Genomic DNA, 11963 nt, shown 5'->3' with positions numbered 1-11963 from the left:
TCTTACTTCACCTCCCTTCTCTCCTTCTACATTCCAGCATGCACACTCTGCTCCTCTGCTGCTAACCTCCTCACTATGCCTCGTCCTCGCCTGTCCCACCATCGACCACTGGCCTATGTCCTACCTCTGCCCTGAAAGGCCCTCCCTCCTCACATCTGCCAAACTAGCACACTTCCCCTCTTCAAAGTCCTACTGAAAGCTTACCACCTCCAGAAGGCCTCCCCAGATTGACCCCCCTTTTTCTTCTGCTCTTCCTCGCCTCCTCATTACCCCTACTCTCTCCCTCTTCTCTACCCGCCTCTCTGCCCCACAGCACTTATGTATATGTACATATTTATTATTCTATTTATTTTACTAATGACGTGTATATATCTATAATTCTATTTATATATATTGACATTATTGATGCCTGTCTACTTGTTTCGTTTTGTTGTCTGTCTCTCCGCTTCTAGACTGTGAGCCCGTTGTTAGATAGGGATTGTCTCCATTTGTTGACGAATTGTACCTTCCAAGTGCTTAGTACAGTGCTCTGCACATAGTAAGCGCTCAATAAATACTATTGAGTGAATTTATATCGTGGGCAGGGAACATGCCTGACGACTCTGTTCATTTGTTCATTTAATCGTATTTAGTGAGCACTTACTGTGTGCAGAGCACTGTACTAAGCGCTTGGAATGTACAGATCGGTAACAGATAGAGGCAGTCTGTGTCCGGTACTATGGAAGACTGTAGACTGTAGGCCCCCTAGACTGTAAGCTCATTGTGGGCAGGGAATGTCTCCCGACTCTATGGTATTGTTCTCTCCCAAGCGCTCAGTACAGTGCTCTGCACACAGTAAGTCCTCAATAATTGCCACTGATTGACCGACTGACGTGGTAGTCAGGAGACTGGCCGGTGGACAACTGTACTGTCTGTGGTAAAACTGGATGAAAAGCCACCTTAGTGAGGCTATACAGTGAGGGCGTTGTCCAGCGGATAAAGCGTGAGAGCGGAGAGTCAGGAGTCCATCCAATGTGTGTGTACTTGTTTATGCTGTGGCCTTGGGCGGCCCCGGCTAAGCCCACGTGGCTGCATTTCCATCATGTGTTACCCTGGAACTGTTCTCTGGAACATGGTCGAGGAGCCTCCATGGAGCCGTCTGGTCTCAGGATCTCTGGCGGGGTCAGAGGCGGGACTCCTGGCTCTGCCCTGGTTTTATTTGGGCCTTGGATGGGTCTCAGTTTCCCCATGCAATCAAAAGGGAGAATATTTCTTCCTCTCCACATTTCCCAGAGATGTTTTAAGGATAAATGAGGTAGTACATGTGAAACTGCTACAACCCAGCTCACACACTTCACTCCTCTAATGCCAGTCTACTTGCCTCACCCACTTTTGACCCCTTGCTTACACCCTCACTCCCTCTTGTCTGGAACTCCCTCCCACTTCATATCCAAAGACCACCACTCTCCTTACCTTCAAAGTCCTGCTAACATCCTATCTCCTCTGAAAATCATTCTTGACTATGCTCTCATCTCATTCCGATTTTCCTTCTCTACTCCCTCCCCTATGCACCATACCCAGCCCTCTCAATCAATCATTCCGGGGTATTTAGTGAGCACTTAGTATGCGCAGAGCACTTTACTAAGCACATGATTGCCCCTGATGGCCCCATGTTCCATTCACTGCCTCACCTGACTTCAAAACCAGCACTAAGTCACCCCTGAGTCTGAACTGAGAAGCAGCAAGGCCTAGTGGATAGAACACAGGCCTAGAAGTCAGAAGGACCTGGGTGGTGGTCCTGGCTTTACCACTTGTCTGGTGTGTAACCTTGGGCCAGTCACTACTCTGGGCCTCATCTGTAAAATGGGGATTAAGACTGTGAGCTCCATTTAGGACACGGACTGTATCCAACCTGATTAGTTTGTATCTACCCCAGTGCTTCGAACAATTCCTGTCATAATAAGTGCTTAACAAATACCATAAAAACAAACAAATTAAAGAAAAACAACCTTGGCCTTGCTTGGGTTTTTGGGGCACAGTTGGATTTATGCTTTCACAGCTGAAGCCAGGATTAGAACCCAAGTTTTCTGACTCCCAGGTTAATGCTCTTTCCACTTCTTTCCCTTGCTCTCCCCTTTCGCTCTCTCTCTACCCCTCCCATATCTTTCTGTCCCTCTCCCTTTCACCCGCCCTCCCCCTGCCATGTCCCCACCATCTAAGACTGACTCCCTGGCATACTTGTTTCCATCTTGCCCCAGAGGCCAGAAATCTGGTCACCTTAGGGGCAAGTTCCCTAGTGCCATCTTTTCTTCAATTTAACATGTGCAGGAATGGGCGCCTAGCCTGAAATCCAAGATGGTGACTCCATCCATCCATTCTCTGTGTGCAGAATGGACTGTCTGGGGCCTGAACCGGAGCTGGGAGCCCGAGAAGAGGACCATGGTGGGAATCCGAGCACAACGCAAGCAGGGTCTGGAACAAGGCTAAGGCTGGCGGAGTGGGACAAAAGGGGATGGCTGGTGTGTGGCGAGCAGGGCTTGGTGAGAGGCCGGATGAGAGGGGCTCCATGTCACCAGGGAGCCATCACAAAGGACTCTGGTGTTAGGAGCATGAGGGTCAGGCCTGGCAGAGGCACCACGAGGGCAGATAGGATGAGGCTAGCTGGCCCTCGAAAATACCAGACTCCCTTTGCTAACCCAGAAGAAACAGACCCACTCTGTGTAGGTCATCTAATTCTGTCATAATGCACTCTCCCAAGTACTTAGTACAGAGTTCTGCACAGAGTTAGCGCTCAATAAATGCCGTTGATTGATTGATCGATTATGTCATAAGGCCACCCAAAAAAACCTCTCTGTAGCAATCTGTGCAACTTAGAGCATGCCCCTTGCTAGACTCTTGATTCCCTCCCTTGCTCCTAAAGCCACTGCATTCCCCCGCCAGGTTCCTGGAAACACAGGCCTCACTTCCAAGACCTGGGATTTGACTGTGAAGAACTGAGATAGAAGGAGACAGAGAACTCAGAAAAAAAATACTGGACATGAAGCTGTCTGGTGCTATATCAGTGTTGGCAGGGGACAGGCAGATTACCTGGAACCAGGCAGGACTGTCTGGTTAAAATTGTCCCAATGACTCCCCTAGGGACAGGAGATGGGTAGGGTGGGCAGGAGAGCTACGGCAACTGAAGGCACAGAGCAGGTCGGAGGGCCCTCAGGGTGAAGGAAACCACCGAGTTCATCCTCTGACAAGCTATTCATTCATTCATTCAATAGTATTTATTGAGCGCTTACTATGTGCAGAGCACTGTACTAAGCGCTTGGAATGAACAAGTCGGCAACAGATAGAGACAGTCCCTGCCGTTTGACGGGCTTACAGTCTAATCGGGGGAGACGGACAGACAAGAACGATGGCAATAAATAGAGTCAAGGGGAAGAACATCTCGTAAAAACAATGGCAACTAAATAGAATCAAGGCAATGTACAATTCATTAACAAAATAAATAGGGTAATGGAAATATATACAGTTGAGCGGACGAGGACAGTGCTGAGGGGATGGGAAGGGAGAGGGGGAGGAGCAGAGGGAAAGGGGGAAAAGAGGGTTTAGCTGCGGAGAGGTGAAGGGGGGTGGTAGAGGGAGTAGAGGGGAAGAGGAGCTCAGTCTGGGAAGGCCTCTTGGAGGAGGTGAGTTTTAAGTAGGGTTTTGAAGAGGGGAAGAGAATCAGTTTGGCGGAGGTGAGGAGGGAGGGCGTTCCAGGACCGCGGGAGGACGTGGCCCGGGGGTCAACGGCGGGATAGGCGAGACCGAGGGACGGCGAGGAGGTGGGCTGCGGAGGAGCGGAGCGTGCGGGGTGGGCGGTAGAAAGAGAGAAGGGAGGAGAGGTAGGAAGGGGCCTTGAAGCCTAGAGTGAGGAGTTTTTGTTTGGAGCGGAGGTTGATAGATAGGCAACCACTGGAGTTGTTTAAGAAGGGGAGTGACATGCCCAGATCGTTTCTGTAGGAAGATGAGCCGGGCAGCGGAGTGAAGAATAGACTGGAGCGGGGCGAGAGAGGAGGAAGGGAGGTCAGAGAGAAGGCTGACACAGTAGTCTAGCCGGGATATAACGAGAGCCCGTAGCAGTAAGGTAGCCGTCTGGGTGGAGAGGAAAGGGCGGATCTTGGCGATATCGTAAAGGTGAAACCGGCAGGTCTCGGTAACGGATAGGATGTGTGGGGTGAACGAGAGAGACGAGTCAAGGATGACACCGAGATCGCGGGCCCGAGAGACGGGAGGGATGGTCGTGCCATCCACGGTGATAGAGAAGTCTGGGAGAGGACCGGGTTTGGGAGGGAAGATGAGGAGCTCAGTCTTGCTCATGTTGAGTTTTAGGTGGCGGGCCGACATCCAGGAGGAGACGTCCTGGAGGCGGGAGGAGATGCGAGCCTGAAGGGAGGGGGAGAGGACAGGGGCGGAGATGTGTCTCTATCTTTCTCTCATGTGTCCACTTTGACTCTAGCAGGATTTGTGAGCAAAGGCAATCTCCCCCTCTGTTCAGCCCAGAAAGGTGACCTCGAAGTATGACTCACGTTTTTCCCCTAAATGTCTGTCCAAGAGTTGATATTTCTGCAAGCCCAAACCAGACCTGGATATATAACCATTCCAGGGGCAAATGAGTGCATTTGAAAATGTTGGTACCAGGCTGTAAAAACTTGCCCTCTTAGCACTTAGCCTCCAAAAATCACACGTTACACATTGAAGGCTGGTGGCAGCTCAGATTCTGACAGGAGCAGAATGGGAAACAAATGTTTTCCTGGCCTCAGTCTTCCATTGACCCATGAGCTGCAGAGCGCTGGTGCACTTGGCCTTTATCAGAGTCCCGTGGGCCAGGGCTACAAATCTGGTCATGTGTGTGGCCTGAAGCCTCCTAGCCTCCCTGTCCCCTGCTCAATCAGAAGCAGGACACTGGGAGTCCCAGTGTTCCTGTGGTTTCAGACTCCGGGCAGGGGTTGAACAAGTTATGAATGTTACAGACCCCTTGGGCTCCATTGGAATAGCTGACTGGATGTTCCATGCCAGGATTGACCAATTTCCATGCCAACCACAGATGCTCTGTGCTCTTGGGTGAACAGAATTATTCACGAGTGCAGAGACCCAACCCCCATCTCTTCCCTTCTTGTCTCTTTTGTCATCTCCAGCCCCTCTGATTTCTTCACAACTTCCTTGTCTTTCCATCTCTCTCTCCCCATTTCTACCCCTCCGTTCCTTGTTCTCCCCAAAAGGGTGGCCACTGACAACACTTGAAAGTACCAGACACACCTTTGCCTTCTTCGAAGGAACAGATATGCGTTGTGTGGGTTACTTAGCTATGTAACGTAAAAGACACGTGACGATATTGGCGTCCCCTTCCCCAGGGTGCTGCTTCCTAGCCGTGGGACTCAGGGACAGGAGCCAAGGCAGAGGGCGACGGGATGTTTCAAGCCAAGGAGGCATAAGATGCTGGGTCGATACCAGACTGGGCACAGGCCACTTGAAAACTGGGCAGTCCAGCATGAAAGTGGAGGAATAGCCACCCGACTCTCCAGCCTTGGTCTCCACGGGGAGGCCTTGGGAGAAATTGGGCCTACTCCCCAGGAGGGTGACAGGGGCCACATTCTTCACCATGTCAAAGTAGTGGGACAACTCGAGATGATTCCTGCCCCACTCCCACATGCTCTCTTATCCCTCCCACCTAGCCAGGCTCAGAAGAAGGCCCAGGGCCCACCCACTCTGCCTCCCCCAAATCCATGTTGAACGGACAGCTGGTGAGGGAATCTTGGGAAATCATGCAGGGAGCCTTAGCTGTCACAGTGTCCCCCTTAGCTTTTTCCTACCGAACTGCAGAGCCAAACTGCCAGTAGCCCCTGCCTCCTTCCTACTGCGCCACCTCAGGGCCGCTCCTTCCTCACGCCTTGTGCCTGCCGGTCCCCAGGGATTTAAGCAGCGACAGCAGCAACAGGAGCCTCGGCACATTTTAGAAATGTGGGAAACTTGGATTGTGCCTGGGCTCTTGACTTAACTTCTCTGTGCCTCAGTTCCCTCATCTGTAAAATGGGGATTAAGACTGTGAGCCCCACGTGGGACAACCTGATTCCCCTGTGTCTACCCCAGCGCTTAGAACAGTGCTCGGCACATAGTAAGCGCTTAACAAATAGCAACATTATTATTATTATTATTGACCACCTGGGGTCCTCTTTGCCACGGGACTTGGTGGACTTGGAACTTGATCTTTTATGTTACTGTGCACTATTATTATTTCATCTTTCCTATTTTGCCTGGGTCCAAATCCTTCCCCACCTCATTCTTCGAGTGAGAGCACCTGAAGGGGTAGGGTTTACCCTGAACACAGAAATGCTTAATAAACCCTCTTATTACTACTACTACTATTAGGACTGCTATTTTAGCTCAGACGGAGAAGTAACATGGCCTAGTGGATAGACCATGGCTCTGGGAGTCAGAAGCATCTGCTTTCTAATCCCAGCTCGTTACTTGTCTAGTGTGGGACCTTGGGCAGTAAGCTTGTTGTGGGCAGGGAATTTGTCTTTTGTATTGTTATACTGTATTCTCCCAAGCACTTAGTACAGTGCTCTGCACATAGTTCTCACTTCATTTCAGTGAATGAAGACTCCACTTCTCTGTGCCTCAATTACCTCGTGTAAAATGGGGATTAAGACTGTGAGTCCCATGTTGGACAGGGACCTGATTAGCTTGTATCTACCCCAGTGCTTAGTACAGCGCCTGGTACATAGTAAACACTAAAAAAACCCCATTTTTAAAAAGCAGAAGTTTTGTGGTATCCACGAGTCTGCATGCTGAGGACAATTTGCAAATGCTGCTATTTTTCTCACCCCTGCGTGGGCATCACTGGCACTACACACCAGGAGATTGTACCACCACCTCACGGATGATAGACTGGAATTCTCCACACATGGTTCTGGGTGAACCCCTTCCTGCCCACCCGGGTTCCCTCCCATCCTTGATCACGGAAGCTGCAACAATAAACCCGTGGGGAATCGACAAATCAATCAGTGGTATTTGTTGAGCACTTACTGTGGCTACAGTGTTGTACTAAGTGCTAAGTAACAACTCCATCTAAGGTCCACTGACCGCTTCGATGTGAGCGAGTGTTGCCAGTCAAGTGTCTATCGCTGGGCCCCCGACTATGGCAAACTTGGGGGAAAATGCCGCATCCGGCTGCTGGACCATTCACTTCGATGGGGAAAACCTACCCCATTTGGATCCCACGTTTCACTCCGGAATTGCTGCATTAGTGGGCTGAAGTATCTGGAATCAGCAGGGCCCTCTTACTCACCCTGCGTGATCTCACTTCTGGGTGCGGAGTGGGAATTAGAGTTCTCCTGAGTGGACTATAATAAATAACAAAAATAGTAATAATTCAGGCTCCTGACCTAGAACTACTGTTAAACATTTTTATTGTGCAGAATTGCAGCATTTACAGTACATGCAGAATAAAAAAAAAGTGTCAAATATATCAGTAAGCGTACACTATGGCTGTAAATGCCCTGGATTGGCAATCCGTGGTGGGGATTAGGGTCTATATTTCTAAGTGAACAGACATTGCTCAGGATGCACAGTTTACCTGTGGGATCACCAGGGTGATTCCAAAGTTACTTTCCTCAGAGGAAGATAAAGCTATTTTACGTTTACATTCTTGACATGATGTGTTTTTACTCTGAAAAATATCGAAAATAGTACATTTTCTGTTATGTACACAGTAAAAAAGTAAAATGATTTCCATGCCAGTGTCTGTCTTAACTGTTATTTAATAGGTTGGTAGGAGCTAAGGGGAGGGAAGCTGCTCTCAGGGAGCAGGCTGCCCTGGCAAAGACAAGAGAGACAAAGCCCGGGACATGCAGAAGGGAGAGGGGTCAACGAGGGGAAGTCGAACTATCGGCTGGACTAGGCGGCTTTTTGTACAGCTCAGGTTCAGGGGCAAAATTCCTCAGTTTGGGTTCAGGAGAAGCTGAACTTAGGCCAGCAAAATGGCTTAGCTCCCTGCTTTCTGGAAGCTTCTGCAAGAGGCTGACAACTACTCGAGGGCACACAGCGGTGTCTGAGCACTGGGCAACACTCTCCCTGGTCAAGGGCTCGGCAACAGATGACCAAGGTCGCGTTTTCCCAACTATTCCCGGGCCCACCCCACCACCTCTGGGAACACTCGGGGATCGGCTGCCAGTACAGGGCACCAGCTTGTGTTTAGAAACCTCTCCCCGATGGGTTAGTTTGGATGACTCGCAGATAGCCCGGGAGTTAATTGCAGGCTGATCTCCCTTGGCTGAAATAAGGAAAGTTAAGAATGATGAGTGGGAGAGGGCAGGAGAGTTGAGGGGGGCAGCTGTCAGATGGTCCGGCCCCACCATGAGGGTAGAGGTGCAGGAAAGGTGAACTGCCCCAGTTCCCCTAAGCGCCTCATCGTCAGGGAAATGGAGAGCTGGGCTGGATGGCCCATGGGCCCGACCCAGGAACGCAGTGGCTAACTAACGGTCCTATGCTGTCACTGTCAGTGCTGGCTTCTCTCACTGATGGCTCAGGTGGTTGTCTTCTCCGGAAGACATCCCAATTCCCTCCTGGGGTAAACCCACACACCTTTGGGAGGAACGTTTTCTCCAGGGAAGGCTGACGTGGCCAAAGCCCAGTTCTGGTCCCTCCAGCCTGGAGCCTCAGGATCACGATTGACGCCCAGTAACAAGGCCTTGGGATTTTCTCCCAGGATCCTTCCAGAGGCCTTGTTCCCTGTCGGAAGGGGCTGACGAATGGTCATCCAGCCTTCTGGAGGGAGGGCGGGAGGGGCCCTGAAGGGGAACACCTGACTTTGGTGTGGGGCAGAGGGGGGAAGTGCCAGGATTTAGCAGGCTGAGGGGTTGAGTGAACGGAGGAGGTTAGTTAATGGACATCAGGCACTCCGCTTGGGCCTCGGAAGCCAACACCTACCGGCTGCCCACGGCCAAGACAATGGGGCAGGGCCAGTCTACCCACACCCTCCCACCCCTGAGCCCTAGGCTTCCTGTGGTGGCAGCTCATCGGTGGAATGAAAAGCCACTCACCTGGTGCCGGGGCACCCTACCGGAAGTGACCCTCCAAACAGTCCACCCTGGCCCAAAAGGGAAGTGGGACTATGGCCAACGGGGCCGATAGGTGAGCCCGACTTCCGGGAACGGGCCAAGGGGAATCCGGGAGCAGGCCGGGGACACAGATAGCAACGACGGAATCCGAGCTGGTGATTTCTTTGTTCTGGGCTGGAAGAGGCCACGAGAGGCCTGAGGCGGGGGCCTAGATCAAGGGGAGGAGAGGGAGATGCTAAAGCTGGCAGGACCATCACTCATATTTCTTTCTGGACCGTGGCTCGGATGTTGCTGAACACCTTGCCGATGGCCTCGAAGAGTGGGTCGCAGAAGGTGTGGATGCAGATGGAGTAGACGCGGCTGATGCACTGGATCTCTATCAGGTAGCTCCGGATGCAGGGCACCACGGCCCAGATGTGCAGGAAGGAGAGGATGGCAAAGTAGATGCCCCAGAGGAGGGCCAAGGGGATGCCCAAGAGGGCCGAGAGCAAGCGGTAAAACCAGTATTTTGTCACGGTGAAGGTGGTGAAGCTGGCCTTCCAGATCCCGTCAAAGCTGTGTGTGCCCTCGGGCTCGGCAATCACGTCTTCGAAGTCGATCTGGAGAGGGAGAGAGGAATGACGAGGGCGGTTAGGCTGGCAAGGGGGAGAGGTCAACTCATTGCTGGCAAGGGGGAGAGGTCAACTCATTCCACCAACTCTTTGGGACGTTTGGAACTCCTGGGGCTTCAGATAGGGAGTGGCTCCCTTCTGAAACCCTAGCCTGGGAGAAAGCCAGGAGAGCAGGCGGACATCTGCACCACTTGGGCCCTAAGAACCCCGGAACATCAGCGTTATCGGCATCTGGTTGCAGAGATTGTGTGCACAGAGCACTGGACTTGGCTCCCTCTTGGGTCAGCCCCACCCCGGGGCAGCCTCCTGATGCATCCACCTTGGGATTGTAGGATCCGAAGAAGAACTGGGCGGTGGCTGCCGTTCTCAGGGCCTACGTTCACAGCTAGTGTTGGGCCACCCAAGATCCTAACTTTTCCCCTCTACAGCCTTAACTTTTATTTTTGATTTTGTTTTGTTTTTTAATGGTATTTGCTAAGTACTCACTATGTGTCAGGTAATGTACTAGAGGCTGGAGTAGACACAAGATAATCAGGTTGGATACAGTCCCTGTTTCATAGTCTTAATCCCCATTTTACAGATGAGGTAACTGAGGCACAGAGGAGGTAAGTGACTTGCCCAAGGTCACACAACGGACAGGTGGAAGAGCCAGTATTAGAATCTAGATCCTTCTGACTTCCAGGTCCGGGTTCTATCCCGTAGGCCCGCTGTGCTTCTCCAATGGTCTCCCCCATGACCCAGCAGCAAGGATCACTGGTGGGTGAAAAGACATTCGGCAAACACCTGAAGATTCTGGTCAGAAGCAGCCTGGCTCAGTGGCAATAACATAGGTTTGGGAGTCAGAGAACGTGGTTCTAATCCCAGTTCTGCCACTTGTCTGCTGTTTGACCTTGGGCAAGCCATTAGTGTGGCTCAGTGGAAAGAGCACGGGCTTTGGAGTCAGAGGTCATGGGTTCAAATTCTGGTTCTGCCACTTGTCAGCTGTGTGACTGTGGGCAAGTCACTTAACTTCTCTGTGCCTCAGTTACCTCATCTGTAAAATGGGGATTAAGACTGTGAGCCCCAAGTGGGACAACCTGATTCCCCTGTGCCTACCCAGTGCTTAGAACAGTGCTCTGCCCATAGTAAGCGCTTAACAAAAAAAACCCAACATTATCTGTGCCTCAGTTATCTGTAAAATGGAGAATAAGACTGAGCCTGTGGGACAACCTGATTACCTTATATCTACCCCAGCGCTTAGAACAGTGCTCGGCACATAGTACACACTTAACAAATACCATTATTATTATTATTATTATTATCATTCAGGCCTTTCCTCGGCTCTGGAGTGAGCAATGGGTGCTCCATAAACTCCAGTCTCTGTGGGAGAAGCAGGGAGGCCTAGTGGAAAGAGAGCAGGGCTAAGATGAGAGTCAAGGGACATGATTCTAATTCCAGGTCTGTTTCTTGTCTGTTGTGTGATCTTGGGCAAGTCACTTAACTTCCTGTCCCTCAATTACCTCATCAGAAAAATGAGGATTCAATACCTGCTCTCCACCCTCCTTACACTGTGAAAGCCCCTTGTAGGATGGTAACTGTAACCTTTCCAATTATCTTCTAACTACAACAGCACTCAGACAGTGCTTGGCACATAGTAAGAGCTTAACAAATACCACAGTTATTATTATTAGTAGTATAAGCTCCAAACTCTCTCTCTAAGCTGCGCACCACCATGGGGATTTCTCCAGTCTAAGCCCTGGTGGTTTGTTCTCCATGCAGAGAAGAGCAGAGACTGAGGACAGGCACCGGAATGCTGATGGGGGAAGCTTCTTGAATTTGGGTAGGGTCTATGCTATCCTCCTCTTCCACACCCCACCTAGGGCAAGGAAATCAATCAATTAATCAGAGAATTGATTGATTGTCAATTAGGGAAGCAGTGTGGTCTAGTGGATAGAGCACGGGCCTGGGAATCAGAAGGACCTGGGTTCTAATCCTCGCTCCACTGCTTGTCTGGTGCCTCATCTATAAAATGGGGATTAAGACAGTGAGTCCCATGTGGGACAATCTCATTAGCTTGTATCTACCCTGGCCCTTAGTAATGTGCCTGGCACATATAGTGAGAAGTTACAACATGCCATTGAAAAAAATTGGTCAATCATTAGCATTTATTAAGTTCATACTGTATGCAAAGCACGGGACTAAGTGCTTGGGAGTGTACGATACAACAGAGTTGGCAGACCCGATTCCTGTCCTTAAGGAGCTTACAGTCTAGTGAGATGGGGATGCACAGGCCCCAGGGATG

The 11963-nt window shown here is 50.9% G+C and overlaps 1 protein-coding gene across 2 annotated transcripts in view; it reads right to left on the bottom strand.

Moving 5' to 3' along the window:
- Window positions 1–7404: 7404 nt before the first annotated feature.
- The window catches only part of CAV1 (caveolin 1), a 38239-nt gene continuing 33680 nt past the window's right edge, over window positions 7405–11963 (bottom strand). Inside the window, exon 3 of one of the 2 annotated variants that reach the window (XM_029072652.1) lies at window positions 7405–9670. In XM_029072652.1, coding sequence (XP_028928485.1) covers window positions 9329–9670 — 342 coding nt within the window. In that variant the 3' untranslated portion in view covers window positions 7405–9328. 2 annotated transcript variants of the gene reach the window in all.

The sequence above is a fragment of the Ornithorhynchus anatinus genome, chromosome 10 (assembly GCF_004115215.2).
Source record: "Ornithorhynchus anatinus isolate Pmale09 chromosome 10, mOrnAna1.pri.v4, whole genome shotgun sequence".
NCBI lineage: Eukaryota > Metazoa > Chordata > Mammalia > Monotremata > Ornithorhynchidae > Ornithorhynchus > Ornithorhynchus anatinus.
Note: the sequence above shows the minus strand (reverse complement) of the source record. Positions and strands in the feature narration are given on the sequence as shown.